The sequence below is a fragment of the Salvelinus alpinus genome, chromosome 5, assembly GCF_045679555.1.
Source record: "Salvelinus alpinus chromosome 5, SLU_Salpinus.1, whole genome shotgun sequence".
Lineage (NCBI taxonomy): Eukaryota > Metazoa > Chordata > Actinopteri > Salmoniformes > Salmonidae > Salvelinus > Salvelinus alpinus.
Window position 1 is genome coordinate 79,208,666 of NC_092090.1, and position 17,364 is coordinate 79,226,029.

At 43.0% G+C, this 17,364-nt stretch overlaps 1 protein-coding gene across 2 annotated transcripts in view; it reads left to right on the forward strand.

The window, feature by feature from the left end:
- LOC139576878 (E3 ubiquitin-protein ligase DTX1-like) overlaps nt 1–16,054 on the forward strand; it is a 60,840-nt gene extending 44,786 nt beyond the window's left edge. The window contains exons 4-10 of one of the 2 annotated variants that reach the window (XM_071403438.1): nt 4,459–4,520; nt 4,671–4,832; nt 9,124–9,185; nt 9,336–9,485; nt 9,805–9,966; nt 10,789–10,878; nt 11,313–16,054. In XM_071403438.1, the coding sequence (XP_071259539.1) occupies nt 4,459–4,520; nt 4,671–4,832; nt 9,124–9,185; nt 9,336–9,485; nt 9,805–9,966; nt 10,789–10,878; nt 11,313–11,537 (913 nt within the window). In that variant the 3' untranslated portion in view covers nt 11,538–16,054. The other variant, XM_071403440.1, reaches the window with a different exon arrangement.
- The last annotated feature ends 1,310 nt before the right edge of the window (nt 16,055–17,364 follow it).

A 17,364-nucleotide genomic window follows, 5' to 3' on the forward strand; every position in this document is an offset into this window, starting at 1 on the left:
CTGGGCCAACGCTCTAACCGCTAGGCTATCTGTCACCCCAGTTAGCCTAGTGGTTAGTATAATAAGGAGCATATCACCTTATTAAATGTTAGAGGGATAGTTCCTAATGAACAAGGCCTCTGGTTCTCTGTCTATCTGCAGTGTACAGAGCACAGAGTTGCAGAGACACTTGCAGAGTTTGCTCCAGTCCTCTGTAATGTGAATTTGACAAAGAGACAGTTAGCAGGTGATTTTTGTCATTTCAACATCAGCAAGCCACTTCCTCATCTCAACTTCCTCCATTCACTTCCCCATTTGAGAACACAGATAAACCCAGAGATTGTTTGTGCTGTCTAAAAGATAGAATTGTTTTTATTTCTTTGTGTGTGTTCTAAAGATGAAGACACCAAAGGAGGGGGCATGGTAAGAGACATCCTTTATACTTGTACTTCTAGCTCATTTAATTATGAAGCAGTTAAAGGTACTATGCTGCCCAGCTCTCTGCCCTTGGCTGAGTGAGTAGGATTTGTTTTGGTGCTCATGTCTCCTTCTGTTAATTGATTAACGGTGTTGGACTGTTCAGGCTGGAGAGCTAGCTATCTGATGAGAACAGGTCAGGGGACGCAGCAGGGATTACACAGCCCAACCATTGCACTGCTTTGCTCTCCACTGGAGCCCTCAGCCCTGTCTCCTTTAGATAGAATTAAAGGAGAAATAACTGAATAAATTATGAAGGCCCATCCAGACCAAACCGATGAAATTGTAGAGATGCTCTGTGTCATTATTGCTTATTTGTATGTTTTGGGGTGCTTTGGGAAGTGCATTACTCCTGCTGTTCTCTTTCCCTGGGCAGGGCCTGCCTGCCTCTCCCAGTCCTCCATCACATCAATATAAAATTAAGCATTTTTTGAGTTTTCTCCTCTTCTCCTCCTCCCCCTGTCTTCCTGGTACATGATAAACAGATGAGGAGATATAAGGGCTCCGTCAGCATTTCTCTAACTGGGCCTAATTTGGTCTCTATCGGGAGGAAATCACATTGCTCTCAGTTTAATGAAGTCCTGCTCAAGTCAGGCTGGAAAGTCAGTCTGGGAGAGAGGTGAGGAGAAGAGAGAGCAGAGAATGAAGAGAGTGCCAAGGGTGGACGGAACCAAAGCGATAAAAAGGTTAATGGGTCCTTACTAAATCATGGAATACGACAACACGCCTACAATACTGTAGCCTACACGCATATGTGTTCAGTGAACATGTGTACCTATACTGTACATTTGTAAGGTACTTCCTCCTGGTAAAATCTGACCAGCAGCCTTAGTAATAGATGTAAATACAACTAAATGTTCAGTAGATCTTAGGAGCAAGTGTGAGGGCTTTAGGTAAGCAGCTGTAGACTCGTGACCATGGCCCTGGTGAAGGGGTGGAGGGAGGATGTAGGTCAGCAGTGGCCCAAACGTATGAGCCCCAGCTGCAGCTGCAGGAAGGACCAGGTCACTGGCCCCAGAAGAACCCAAGGGTCTTGTTAAAAGCTTAAAGTTGGAGTTATTAGCTTCCCATATTTTGAAATAAAATGTAGCAAGGAATGCTGTTGCGTGTTTTTGCTCAGCAAGAGGTTATATGGTTGAATGATCTCATGGTGTTAACATGTAATGTTTACAAATGCTGTAGCACTTCCACGTGCGTGTGAGAGCGCTAAGGGCTCTTGTTGGATGTTGCTCTCTCCTGGTGAGAATGAGTTGTTTAATCACAAACAACACCCTCCATGAAACGCCTGAATTATATATGTCTTTCAAGCATACATGGGCCACACATGCACACAGCTGTCTGACATACACTACCGTTCAAGAGTTTGGGGTCACTTAGAAATATCCTTGTTTTTGAAAGAAAAGCTCATTTATTGTCCATTAAAATAACATCAAATTGATCAGAAATACAGTGTAGACATTGTTCATGTTTTAAATGACTATTGTAGCTGGAAACGGCAGATTTTTTATGGAATATCTACATAGGCGTACAGAGGCCCATTATCAGCAACCATCCCTCCTATGTTCCAATGGCAGATTGTGTTAGCGAATCCAAGTTTATCATTTTAAAGGCTAATTGATCATTAGAAAACCCTTTTGCAATTATGTTAGCACAGCTGAAAACTGTTGTTCTTATTAAAGAAGCAATAAACTGGCCTTCTTTAGACTAGTTGAGTATCTGGAGCATCAGCATTTGTGGGTTTGATTACAGGCTCAAAATGGCCAGAAACAAAGCACTTTCTTCTGAAACTTGTCCGTCTATTCTTGTTCTGAGAAATTAAGGCTATTCCATGAGAGAAATTGCCAAGAAACTGAAGATCTTGTACAATGCTGTGTAGTACTTCCTTCACAGAAGGCTCTAATCAGAATAGAAAGAGGAGTGGGAGGCCGCGGTGCACAACTTAGCAAGAGGACAAGTACGTTAGAGTGTCTAGTTTGAGAAACAGACGCCTCACAAGTCCTCAACTGGCAGCTTCATTAAATAGCACCCGCAAAACACCAGTCTCAATGTCACCAGTGAAGAGGCGACTCCGGGAGCTGGTCTTCTAGGCAGAGTTGCAAAGAAAAAGCCAATATCTCAGACTGGCCAATAAAAAGAAAAGATTAAGATGGGCAAAAGAACACAGACACTGGACAGAAGAACTCTGCCTAGAAGGCCAGCATCCCGGAGACGCCTCTTCACTGTTGACATTGAGACTGGTGTTTTGCGTGGGCTATTTAATGAAGCTGCCAGTTGAGGACTTGTGAGGCGTCTGTTTCTCAAACTAGACACTCTAACGTACTTGTCCTCTTGCTCAGTTGTGCACCAGGGCCTCCCACTCCTCTTTCTATTCTGGTTAGAGTCAGTTTGCTCTGTTCTGTGAAGGGAGTAATACATAGCATTGTACAAGATCTTCAGTTTCTTGGCAATTTCTCACATGGAATAGCCTTCATTTCTCTGAACAAGAATAGACTGACGAGTTTCAGAAGAACGATCTTTGTTTCTGGCCATTTTGAGCCTGTAATCGAACCCACAAATGCTGATGCTCCTGATACTCAACTAGTCTAAAGAAGGCCAGTTGCATTGCTTCTTTAATCAGAACAACAGTTTTCAGCTGTGCTAGCATAATTGCAAAAGGGTTTTCTAATGATCAGTTAGCTTTTAAAATTATAAACTTGGATTATCTAACACAACGTGCCATTGGAACACAGGAGTGATGGTTGCTGATAATGGGCCATTTTCCAGCTACAATAGTCATTTACAACATTAACAATGTCTACACTGTATTTCTGACCACATTCTACAAAAAAATAGCTTTTCTTTCAAAAACAAGGACATTTCTAAGTGACCCCAAACTTTTGAATGGTAGTGTACATCAATGCTATAGTTTAGGTCAATACCCTGGCCTTAGCTTCAAATCTCTACTCTACTACTCTGTGGCTTGGCCCTGCGTAGCACTACAATAGTTCCCCTGAGAGTGAGTGGAGATAAGGCAGATCAGACCCAGAGTGTCCAGGTCACGTGGACCTTTTATTTCTCCAGAGTTCATTGAAGGGATCCCCTGGCACAGGATCACAGGACTCTACTCATATCAAAGCAGCCTCTCGTTGGGGATTTTGTAAGGGAGGTGCTGGAGAGAGAGAGAGGAGAAAGAGACAGAGAGATGGGGGAAGGGATCTCCTAGATCAATGGTATCAATGTTACATAACACCTTTGGGAAACTGAGAACATGTATATCATTCTACTGTAATTAAGTGACATGCTTCTTGCATGTGAAAACTATGTAAGTTAATACAGTGTAATAATTCAGTCATTCAAAGTTGCTCTCTTTTCTTTGCTACCGTTGTCTAAGCACTCAAACTGTTTTGGCTGTGTTGACATCAAAATGGCTGCCTTTTCTTCTATGTGGTCCTCTCCATCACTGCAGATCAGTTCTTCTTTTTCTTCACATAGAGTAGCAGAAGCAGCAGCAGCAGCAACAGAAGCTCAGTCTGCGGTCTCTTACCTTATCTCCTCTGACAGGTGACCTTTCTCTGCAGCCTGGTCTGCCTTGTGTGGGAGTGCCCTCTATTACCAGACTGGAGCTGAGGCCATGTTTTCTCAAAAGGGACTTACCAACACACACTCACATAGGCTCATCATGACCCACATGCTTTGTGCACAGCTTTCCATCGCTTCCTATTTTAGATGTCTCTGAGAGTAAACAACAGTCTTCGTCCTCTGTGTGGAGTGTGTGTTCTGAATCATGCCCTGGTTCAACAGTCTGGAGATGAGTCAAGCTGTCCTGACTGTGTTTGTGGTATAGCTACTGTAGTACATGTGACCATGGACTATTCGCACAATGGCATCATATTCCACATCTGTGTAAGTGTGGCCGTTCTAATTGAGAATGTGCAGTTCTTAATAACAGTGAACTAACTGTAGTGTCATTATTTTTACCCTTTTGAAAACCTGATATCATATTGGAAGTTTTTCTCTCTGTAGGGTCCCTCCCCTTCCTGTTAAGAACCTTACTGTCTCTGGACCAGTTCACCCAGCAATTGCAGGTAATTGTTCTTCTCTTTTGCAATTAGAAATCAAATAAAAATTTGGAGGCCGCATTTAATTGAGTGCTTTACCTTTCGCATCCATTCTTACTCATAATAGTAAACTAACACGACTCTTTTCTTTATTGTATGCATGTGTGTCTATGCCAGGTATGACAGGTATCCTGATGTGTGCGGCTGGCCTGCCTGTGTGTCTGACCAGGGCCCCTAAGCCCATTCTGCACCCGCCGCCCATAAACAAGAGTGACATGAAGCCTGTGCCTGGGGTCAACGGCATCCGCCGCAAGACCAAGAAGAAGCACCTCAGGAGAGGTATGTATGTATGACAGGGAGGACTCTTGGAACCACTGGAGGGGAGAAGGGTCTGTCATGGAGCGTGAGACAGATGCTATTGAGACATTGAGATGTAAAGTAAATATCTTCTCTGGATAAGAAGGGAAAGGGAGGGCTAACAGTTACACCCGCCACATTGAAATGAACAGAGCTTTTTCCACAACTATAATTAAGAGGAAGCTATTGTAGTGAGATGGGTTGATGAGGATCTAGTGGTGAGATGTGTGGCTTTAGCTGATATGGCGCTAGGCCAAAGTCTATTTGATGCTGTGGAAATTCCAGGCGACCCCGGGTGAGTTTTTGTCCTAATTGGTCAGTGAGGCTGTGGGTTTTCCAGCCCTGCATCACTCTGTTTACCCAGACCCCACCTCTATTCCCTTCCTCTCTTCCCTCTATCCTTCCATCCCCGGCCTTAGACCCAGGCGGTGGCATTGGGATGGCATGACAACACAGATTCATAAATGGGTCGAAGCCAATTGTTCCTGCGTTGATGCAGCATAGCCCACATGGAGCAAGGCAGAAAAGGACAGATATTTGTGGTTATCCTGACCTGTTCTGTCTGCCACTCAAAAGGAGGCTAAAGAGGCCTTTGATCCAGCTAATGAAGCCATTAAAAAGGCAGTGCCTGAAAATGCATAGGAGAGAGTGGGCTAAGTTGAGCCAAATTGTTAGTTGAGTCATCCCTTGTTTCTCGGAAACCATACACAAAATGAATTGTGACCAAATATTTAGGAAGAGGTCATCATTTCATGGAGTCTGTGAAGGAAGAAACCACATGGCAAAGTTGTATGCAAGTTAGGTCCAAAAAAATAGATTTTTACAAAGTCAAATGAAAAGACTGTTTTATACATCAGTTGAGGTCTCTATAATCTACAATATAGGATGAAAGTGCATCCTTGTAGCTGTGTGGGCTAATATAGTCAAAATGTTTACCTTGGGGCAGTGGTGTAAAGTACTTAAGTAAAAATACTTGAAAGTACTAAACTCAGCAAAAAAAGGAACTTCCTCTCACTGTCAACTGCGTTTATTTTCAGCAAACTTAACATATGTAAACATTTGTATGAAAATGACAAGATTCAACAACTGAGACATAAACTGAACAAGTTCCACAGACATGTGACTAACAGAAATGGAATAATGTGTCCCTGAACAAAGGGGGGGGAGGGGGTCAAAATCAAAGTAACAGTCAGTATCTGGTGTGGCCACCAACTGCATTAAGTACTGCAGTGCATCTCCTCCTCATGGACTGCACCAGATTTGCCAGTTCTTTCTGTGAGTTGTTACCCCACTCTTCCACTAAGGCACCTGCAAGTTTCCGGACATTTCTGGGGGAATGGCCCTAGCCCTCACCCTCCGATCCAACAGGTCCCAGACGTGCTCAATGGGATTGAGATCCGGGCTCTTCGCTGGCCATGGCAGAACACTGACATTCCTGTCTTGCAGGAAATCACACACAGAATGAACAGTATGGCTGGTGGCATTGTCATGCTGGAGGGTCATGTCAGGATGAGCCTGCAGGAAGGGTACCACATGAGGGAGGAGGATGTCTTCCCTGTAACGCACAGTGTTGAGATTTCCTGCAATGACAACAAGCTCAGTCCGATGATGCTGTGACATACCGCCCCAGACCATGACGGACCCTCCACCTCCAAATCGATCTCGCTCCAGAGTACAGGCCTCGGTGTAACGCTTATTCCTTCGGCGATAAACGTGAATCCAACCATCACCCCTGGTGAGACAAAACCATGACTCGTCAGTGAAGAGCACTTTTTGCCAGTCCTGTCTGGTCCTGCGACGGTGGGTTTGTGCCCATAGGTGACGTTGTTGTCGGTGAAGTCTGGTGAGGACCTGCCTTACAACAGGCTTACAAGCCCTCAGCCCAGCCTCTCTCAGCCTATTTCGGACAGTCTGAGCACTGATGCAGGGATTGTGCGTTCCTGGTGTAACTCAGGCAGTTGTTGTTGCCATCCTGTACCTGTCCCACAGGTGTGATGTTTGGATGTACCGATCCTGTGCAAGTGTTGTTACACATTTTCTGTCACTGCGAGGACGATCAGCTGTCCGTCCTGTCTCCCTGTAACATTGTCTTAGGCGTCTCACAGTAAGGACATTGCAATATATTGCCCTGGCCACATCTGCAGTCCTCATGCCTCCTTGCAGCATGCCTAAGGCGTGTTCACGCAGATGAGCAGGCACCCTGGGCATCTTTCTTTTGGTGTTTTTCAGAGTCAGTAGAAAGGCCTCTTTAGTGTCCTAAGTTTTCATAACGGTGACCTTAATTGCCTACTGTCTGTAAGCTGTTAGTGTCTTAACGACCGTTCCACATGTCCATGTTCATTAATTGTTTATGGTTCATTGAAAAAGCATGGAAAACAGTGTTTAAACCCTTTACAATGAAGATCTGTGAAGTTATTTGGATTTTTACGAATTATTTTTGAAAGACAGGGTCCTGAAAAAGGGACGTTTCTTTTTTTGCTTTTTTCACTTAAGTCATTTATTGCGGTATCTGTACTTTACTTGTTATATTTTTGACAACTTTTACTTTTACTTCACTACATTCCTAAAGAAATGACTACTTTTACTTTTACTTCACTACATTCCTAAAGACAATTATGTACTTTCTACTCCATACTTTTTCCCTGACACCCAAAAGCACTCGTTACATTTTGACTGCTCAGCAGGACAGGAAAATTGTCTAATTCACACACTTATCAAGGGAACATTCCTGGTCATCCCTACTGCCTCTGATCTGGCGGACTCACTAAACACATGCTTCCTTTGTAAATTATGTCTCGGTGTTGGAGCATGCCCCTGGCTATCTGTAATTTAAAAAAAATAAGAAAATGGTGCCATCTGGTTTGCTTAATATAAGGAATTTTAAATGATTTATACTTTTACATTTACTTTTGATACTTAAGTATATTTAAAACGATATACTTTTAGACTTTTACTCAAGTAGGATTTTACTGGGTGACTCACTTTTACTTGAGTCATTTTATATTAAGGTATCTTTACTTTTACTGAAGTATGACAATTGGGTACTTTTTCCACCACTGCCTTGGGGTAAGTTGAGCCAATGGCTACGATACCCCATACAAATAATGATTACATTTAGTCCATTTTATGCATAATATGCATAGTATTTTTGCAATGTGTCATGCATATGGACTCAAGATAGTGCATTTTTATTGTTACAAAGCAGACATCATCGTTCCCCGTGTATACAAACATAAAGCAGGGGTCTGGCCCCCTTGAGGTTCTTCAGAGAGCAGCCAAGGAAGTGAGAGAAGAAGTCCAATTCGAGCTGCAGCAAGGGATGAACAAATAGACTGAATGATACTGAAGGAAAAAAAGATAACGAGAATGTACCTGTGTGAAAGTGAGGCTATGATAGAATTTCACAGACCATTTAATGGGCTTAGTAGCCTCAAATGCAGAGAACTTGCCTACGGATGGTCACATTGAAACAACAACTGGTCAAGAAATGGAAGGGGAAGTGATATTGAACAGATAGATCTATGCCTGAAAAGAATGTAGGTATACATTTAAGATATACAATATACCACACCCCCATTCCATGAATTCAACTTTGACCTACCAGCACCATCACCCACTGTCACAGGACATCATCACCCACTTACCCAACCTATGCTCAACTTACTCCATACTTAGGGTATATTGTGCCAAGCTATGTTTTCAAAACTGCTGTTTACATGAATTCTGATTACTTCCAGGCATACACAACATCCTGAACATCCCTTGACGTAGTGATACTGAGTTTAAAAAAGGGCTCAACTTACCCCACTCTCCCCTAACTCAAACCTTCTCCATCTCTCTCTGTCTCTCTCTCACCCTCTCCATCGATTTCTCACATTGCCGCTCTCGTTTTTCTGTCTCTTTCTCTCTCTTCCTGTCAGCTATGCTAGCTTGGTTTCACTCTGAGATTAGCCTAGTGTGTGGGTGATGGCTCATTGTTCTGTGTCACTTTGAAGGTGACCTCATCTTCAACATCACACACTGTATTTATTCACACACGCTCTCTTCTTGGACTGGTCTCATCACAATCAAGCAGGGCTATGGTACTTTAGACCCAGACCAGTCACTGGGTTTACCTATTGCTCAAATAGACGTCTCCTTATGCAGATCCATCTAGTCATCTTGGGTCTTCAAAGGACAATATGCATCTGTCTGCGAGTAATGATTGTGTGTGTGAGTAAGTGTCTTTTGTTCCTTTCAACCACATGCCTTCAATGTTGTGTTTGATTGCTAGGGAAAAACCCAGAGGATGTGGTGCGGAGATACACAGAGAAAGTGAAAGTAGCCCCTGATGAGGTAAGGATAGTCCTGGATGACACACACGTACACAGTTTTAATACAGTTTGTAATCATTATACAGTGTATTATTGCTATGCATCCCAACCCTACAGTAACATGCAGTAGCTCTTATGGTCTAACTGGTGCCCACTCACCTTCCCTTCCCAGGACTGCACCATCTGCAGGGAGAGGCTGGTGATGTCATCAGGCTACGAGGGTGTCAAGGGCATAAAGCCAGAGGTGGTGGGCAAACTTGGCAAGTGTGGGCATATGTACCATCTGCTGTGCCTGGTTGCCATGTACAACAATGGCAACAAGGTGAGAAGGCGCATACGTGCCAGCGCTTGTTATGGTATTATAATATTATATTGTATAGTAGTGGGTGAAATTGTAAAGTAGTGGGTGAAATTACACCCCCCATTTGATGTGATGGGGTATGCTATGATAACAATTAGATTAGATTGAGATCAAACTAATAGGAAGCAGGTCTTACTCAGCTAAACACAGTTCATGGTCATTTTAAAAGTCAATTAAGGACAGAAGAAGGATCGCTGTCATGAAACCAACTCTAGATTAGATTACATTTGTTTGATTAGATTAGTTATGAATATTGAACATTGAATCTGTCCCTATCCAGGATGGCAGTCTTCAGTGCCCCACTTGTAAGGCTATCTATGGGGAGAAGACAGGCACACAGCCCCCTGGGAAGATGGAGTACCATGTCATCCCCCACTGCCTGCCCGGCTACCCAGAGGCCAAGACCATCCGCATCGTCTATGACATTCCTGCTGGGCTACAGGTCACCACCCTCATATCCTCCACACTCACACAGTCCACTCATCCACTGGCTCTCCTTCCTAAGTCTATTTTCTTCCATCTACGGTGCTATAACACTGCTGTGTCTGACATGAGGAGGCTTCAGAGGGTATTTGATAACCTGTTTCGTGTTGCTCAGGGGGTTGAAGTGTCCCAAAGCCGTGTGACTGCATCCTCATAAAGAGAAAGAGAGAACGATTCACCTCCTCTCTTTGCAGGGAGGAGAGGGCTGCATATTTCATCCTTTCTGCGGAGCTGAGCTTTAATAGAGTCAATAAAGTGACCTTTCTACCAGAAGAGCAGGCTGAGCCTCCCTGTGCAGGGAGAGAGGCTGGGGCTGTCTGTCCCCTGTCATCCACACTGCAGCAGAACAACATGCCACGGCCCACTCACAGTGCCCCTGCACACCACTCACACTCCTCACTCCTCCCTTTTAACACATTTACACTGACAGCTGTACTCTGTGTAAGAAAGTCATGATATAGTAATGATACAGTACATTCTGAAGTAGAGTGGAGTACAATGAGTATGGTGTGGCATGTCAACACATAAGACCTGCATCACACAGCATGACAGTTAATTGGTTGTTTTACAGCTGGTATAAAGAACATGTTTCTTGATGAAAGGGGGAAAGGGTCCATTTCCACCAAAATGAATGCTTTAAAAGAGTGCAAATAAAGCCCCCAGAGTAGTCAGACTATGAATATACAAGCTCGTCCCGGGGGCTTTTGACATTTCCCTCTTGACTGAATGTTAATTGAAAGAGAAAGAGAGGGGTTGTGACTGTTTCTGTCCTTTTCACCAGACCACAGAGCATCCCAACCCAGGGAAGAAGTTCAGCGCTAGGGGGTTCCCCCGGCACTGCTACCTCCCAGACAATAACAAAGGCAGGAGGGTAAGACTTACAGTATTATCTATCTGTATATGGGAAGAACAGTTCTTCAAAATACATGATGTAGTAGGCAGGTAGCCTAGCGGTTAAGAGCATTGGGCCAGTAACCGAAAGGTCGCTGGTTTGAATACCCGAGCCGACAAGGTGGAAAAATCTGCCGTTCTGCCTTTGAATAAGGCAACAACAACTACTCCCCGGCCGCCGATGACGTGGAGGTCCATTAATGCAGCCCCCCGCACCTCTCTGATTCAGAGGGATTGGGTTAAATGCGGAAGACACATTTCGGTTGAATGCATTTAGTTGTGGAACTGACTAGGTACTGTATCCCAATTCCCTTCCATACCCCCATTGAATGAACTAGAAAGAGAGATGGTGATTACAGTGCACTGTGAGCTGCTGTATCTCATCTACCTGGGCTCTCATCTGTCTCTCCCCAGGTCCTGAAGCTCCTGATCATGGCGTGGGACCGCCGCCTCATCTTCACCATCGGCACGTCCAGCACCACGGGAGAGTCAGACACAGTGGTGTGGAATGAGATCCACCACAAGACAGAGTTTGGCTCCAACCTGACGGGACACGGCTACCCAGACCCCAACTACCTGGACAACGTTCTGACAGAGCTGTCAGCCCAAGGGGTGGGACAGGACAACCTGAAGGACTGAGAGGGGGGGACAGAGAGGCCCCAGAGGACCACCTCCCATATCTATATCTGACAGGGTCTCTGAATGAGGAGGCAACATGCAGGCCAGATAACCGTCTTTTGCTCCCCACACCCAAAACAGACCTACAGACCCTCATGTTCTGTATGTGGGCAAACTAATATATAGCAAATTACATAATAATGACACGATAACGTCATGATTGTGTTATACTGTTATTTGCATTTACCTAAACATAACTGTAAAACTTTTCCCACTGCTGTCTCTTTGTCCATGCCTTGAGCAGGTGTGTTTTTGCCAAAATTTCAACCTGATAGGTTAAAGGAATGTAAAGACAGGATGTAAAACCGATCTCAAGTTGTAGTTGGTGTTTGTGTGGAAATCTTCAGGAGAATTTTAATATGCACAATTTACTTATATAATTTGAAAAGCATGGTTGCAATTCCAGATCAGAATTGTATTAGTCTAATTCACACCAAATCTACACAGCTCAACTTATGACATGCTGATGTGGTTGCTAGTGAGAGTCTTTTAAAAGTGAGGCCTATTGCTAGTTTTAGCTTGGTGGTTTTCCACACCAAAGCTGTCTGTAGATCTGAGTGGACGGTCACGGCTATGTGATTCTCAGAAAGGAGACAGGGCATCTCTGATTGGCTACACAGGGCTGTTTCACAGCGCTTTGCGCCATTGGCCAATGAGTCTATTGAATGTTCAAATGCACCACCTGACAGAGAGCCAGTCAGAGGATCTGAGGACGCAGCCGTCTCACAGTAAATGTCTATTCTAATGGTGTGCCAACCAGAGAGGATGCCTCTGGAAGTAAAACCTTATGTAGGTTCATACATAAGCATCTAACCGACCAGTTAGATGTTTGTTAAAACGGTATGCTCCTGTAAGTTAAGAACTGAGGCAGTAGAGCACACCTTGCTCCACTCCAAGGTTAACCTCATTTGTTTTGTTGACACATTGATGATGCTGACCTCTGTGAATAAGCCTGCCTTATTATTCTCCCTGCGGAGGAGGTCCAGTTATTGGCATAATCTATCACACTCGCAGCACGTGTGTGTGCCTACTTGCGTGTGTGTTTGAGTGTGTGCTCTGGTGTTAATAAGTTCTCTGGCCCTCTAGACCTTGAACACAGGAGCAGAACATGCTTCTCATGGAGTGATGTCCTCCTCAGAGAATGACTCTCCTCTTCCAGGAGATCCATCATACAGTAGAGTAGGCAGAGCAGCCCTCACACACACACATGCGCACACGCACACACAACCTGTGATGTACAAGCCTGGTGTTCCTCTCTACTCTGCGGTGCTGGGTTGGATGCATGATGAGCCTCTGCTGTTCCCTGGTGCTGCAGCCAGCAGACCCCCACCCCACCACCACCACCACTACCCAATACTGTTTGATCCCTCTGAAGGCACTGATCCCTCTGAAGGCTCTGATACTTAGGTCTGATCCTGCTGTATGATTCTTAGGTCTGATACTGCTGTATGATACTTAGGTCTGATACTGCTGTATGATACTTAGGTCTGATACTGCTGTATGATACTTAGGTCTGATACTGCTGTATGATACTTAGGTCTGATACTGCTGTATGATACTTAGGTCTGATACTGCTGTATGATACTTAGGTCTGATACTGCTGTATGATACTTAGGTCTGATACAGCTGTATGATACTTAGGTCTGATAATGCTGTATGATACTTAGGTCTGATACTGCTGTATGATACTTAGGTCTGATACAGTTGTATGATACTTAGGTCTGATACTGCTGTATGATACTTAGGTCTGATACTGCTGTATCCCCTTTCCTCAGCAGCTAGATGAGCTCATTCTACAGTAGGATCTATCAGAATGTTGTTCTTTAAAGTACAGTATGTGAAGCTGATGATGCACTGGGAATTTCCACTTCCTTTGCTACCTCCTCCCTTCCATCCCCACAGATTCTATGCCCATAAGCTAAAGAGTTCTAAGGTTTTAGGGCTCGATTCAACCCATTGATATGTAAAAGCAATGTTCCCGTGTTTGTGGAGACTGCTTTCACTGTAAACGCTGCATTTGTCAGCTCAATTGAGAATTACTTTTACATTTCAATTGTGCCATAGCACTGAACTTCCACGATACAGATTGAATTGAGCCCTAAATCTGATGATGAAATCTTGTGATGTTTCATTTACCGAAAATAACAGTTCTTCTTTAGGTTGCATAATTCTCTCCTTGAGTAGGATCTGATCAATTTGAATGAGTGGAGATGTTGGTATAATCCAGAAGAGATTCGTGTTGAGGTTTTTATGGTGTGCCACCCAGTTCACAGGGTTTGATCCTTTAAATGGTTTTGAATATTTTGGACTGAATCATAGTCTTCCGTAGCACTTTGAGACAGCAGTTTTCTTTAATTAATCCTTTCATTTTTGGAAGATGTCTTTAAATGTATTGGCTACTATAGCTGCTGTTTTTTATTTTCATGTTTATAAACTTGTCTTGTATTGCTTCAAATATATATACAGTATATATCTATACATTTGCAGATGTGATCTACCTTTAAATGTACATGTATGCTCAATTTGAGTCATATGGTGTAAGTTTAATTTATTTTTATACTCTTCTATATAAGAAAATAAACATTCACATCTACCCGCCCACACACAGAAACATATAAAATGAGTAGATCAAATCTGGCATATGTGATTTGCCAGTATGTCAGGGACTGTTGAAATGTGTATGCTAGCTTATGAGCGTCTTATACTGTATTAGCAGTAGTCTTAGCGTTTGCTGCTGTTGTTAATGTAGATTCTGTGAAGTGGAGCCCCTGAGGGATTCAGTAAGTACAGGAAGTCCCTGTTTATTATTTGTTGGGGGGAGTTTAGCAGCATGACGTCGACCCTATACCCCAGATGGGTCATTGACCATAGAATTCTAATTCTAATTCTGTTATTTACCTTGTATAACCTAAGAGAACCAATAGGAGGATACTGTCAGTACCTCAAACTGGTGAGAATGAAAAACAAGAGGCATTTTGTCTTTTCATTTCTTCTTTATCCTTTTGCAAGTTGACACATTTTAAGCTTTTTGTCACCCTTGTAATAGGGAAAAGCAGGAAAGAATTGATTTCAGTCTTATCAGGGAATTTTCCATTTTAAGTGAGACTCATTGAGTTGTACAGGGAAAATGTTTTCAGTTAATGTTTCAAGACCAGATCATGCTCAGATTTCCAGTCTCCAAATGCTTACATATGTACCTGTAATATTAATCAAATATTTCATTGTCTAGGCCTCCTCAGCTTTTCAGGTGTGTACATACAGTCCGTATACTTTCAGTGGTCTGTACATGGGGAGCTTTATTGTGAGCATACATTTTATGGTCTAGTTTTGGACAGCGGAATAGAGTTTATGCAATTATATATGCGACCAATTTGTACCTTATGTGTAGCAGGAGGGATCAGGAGGGATTGGGGACAGGAGAATGGATGTTCAACATTCTGTAAGGGCGTGTCCATTTGTGACCAAAGGAGACAGTGATCCAAAGGTATGGCTCAAATGCTCCATATAGGAGAACACATATATTTTTTGATGTATTTTTTGTTTTCAATTGAGCATTCATAGTGTGCAACATTGTTATATTACAGTAATTAAAGAAACATTCCATACGATTCTCCATAGCATATATTGATTAGGTGTGGGATCCTTTCTCATGAGGAGTTTACCTCACAATCATATTGAAAACATCCAATTTTGCACTTATCTGTGTACACAGATATGCCTGCAACAAATTGGTGTGTGTGTGTGTGTGTGTGTGTGTGTGTGTGTGTGTGTGTGTGTGTGTGTGTGTGTGTGTGTGTGTGTGTGTGTGTGTGTGTGTGTGTGTGTGTGTGTGTGTGTGTGTGTGTGTGTGTGTGTGTGTGTGTGTGTGTGTGAGAAAATTCTTGGTTTAAGCTTCTAAAATATTTAAACAGTAGACATTTGGGGGCTGAAATAAAAAAATGTCATAGAAGTGCATGTTACTCAAGATGTCAACAAGTCTGCTGACAAAAATGTTCTGGAGTCTTTAGAGATGTGTGTGGACTGCTCCATACTACACTGTTTATCTGTGTGTTTTGATCTCTGAAGAAGATTTCATGGAGAGAGATGAGCAAGAAATAGCACTTTGCTGTTCCTCTCTCTGTTTCACATAAAAGGTAATCAATCGTATGTATCAGGTCATCATCTGCATTTTCAATGCCCATTTTTTACAGACAAAATGTCAGAGAACCATGTGGCTATGGTTCAACATTCACATTTAATTTCTCATCAGAAGCAACATATTACATATAAAACATTCAATAAAACACACAAAGAGATATGGAGATTTGAAGTGTAAAATAAAATGAATGACAAAAAATAAATGCAAGATTAGAGACATTGACTAGACATTAAAGGGCTCTGAATCTGAACCAGTCTCTACTGGATTGGGATGATTTTGTTGCATGTTTGTTTGTTTCATGTGGAAAATAAATGTGCCCTCAACGGGGTAGTTTGTTTGACCTTCTCTCTCCTCTCGTTCTTTACTGTCTTTCGTTACCACCATGTCCTCGTCCTTTCGCTCTTCTGTTCCCCTCTTCTCCGGGCTGCCCTGTGCTCTGAGCATCATTATGCAGTAAATTCTGCTTTATGGTCATTTTCTGTCACTGGCTGATGAATGTTGGTGATGTGTGAGAAAGATGTGGGCTGGGTATGCATGCAGGCACTGGGGTGAATACTAAAGCAGATACACCCAGTCCTCCTGCTTCCCCTCCAGACCTGGAGGAACAGCTTGTGGGGCTGTCATGGGAGGTCTCCCTGGTAATCCCGAGGACAACCTATGATGTCTGTCACTGGGCGCATCTCCCCTTTCCCAGTCCTAGCCGTGACACAGCAGCTCAGATGGTCTGACACCCCAGACCCCCTCCCTCCCAGCTGAGGCCCACTCCTCTCATCACTCACCTCCATCACCAAGGAAGGTGTTAACCCTATCAGTCCTGAGACCTCAGCAAAAAACGTCTTTTGATTTATCTGACTTTCATTTATCTGTCCTTACATTTAGCTTCACAATGAAGTGTTTTACTATTTTATTTTCAGGACAACCAGAGCTAAAAGTACAACACACATTTTTTGGACATAAACAGTTGCATTAGTGCTGAGCGAATGGTGCTTATTCAGGTCATTCGATTTTGGTTCAATTATTAAAAAATATTCAATAATATTTATATATATTTTTTTAAACATGAAGTGTATTATGAAATAGTGATCTTTCAATGATTTTAGAGCTTGATAATGGAAATTCCAAAGCAAAAAATTGTGAACATTCAATTGCCAAAACATTGAAAATATGACATTGTCTTTGTCAGGTCCACATCAATAGAAAAATAGGAAATTACTATGAAATAAAAAGATAGACATCCACATCTTGGGCGCCCGGGGAACAGTGGGTCAACTGCCTTGTTCAGGGGAACGACAGATTTTTACCATCACCGAGCTGACAAGGTAAAAATCTGTTGTTCTGCCCCTGAGCAAGGGGCATCCGAAGACATGGATGTTGATTATGGCAGCCCCCCGCACCTCTCTGATTCAGAGGGGTTGGGTTAAATGTGGAAGACACATTTCAGTTGAATGCATTCAGTTGTACAGCTGACTAGGTATCCCCCTTTCCCTATTGATAAGAGCTGGATAAATGAGTAATCCGTTTGGATAACGGAATTGTAAATATAAAGGACACTTGTTTTAGATATATTTTACCTTATTGCTCGAGACAAATGTGAAACCAGTCATATGACAGCAAACTGAAGCATTTCAACAAATCAACTTTCCCACAGTA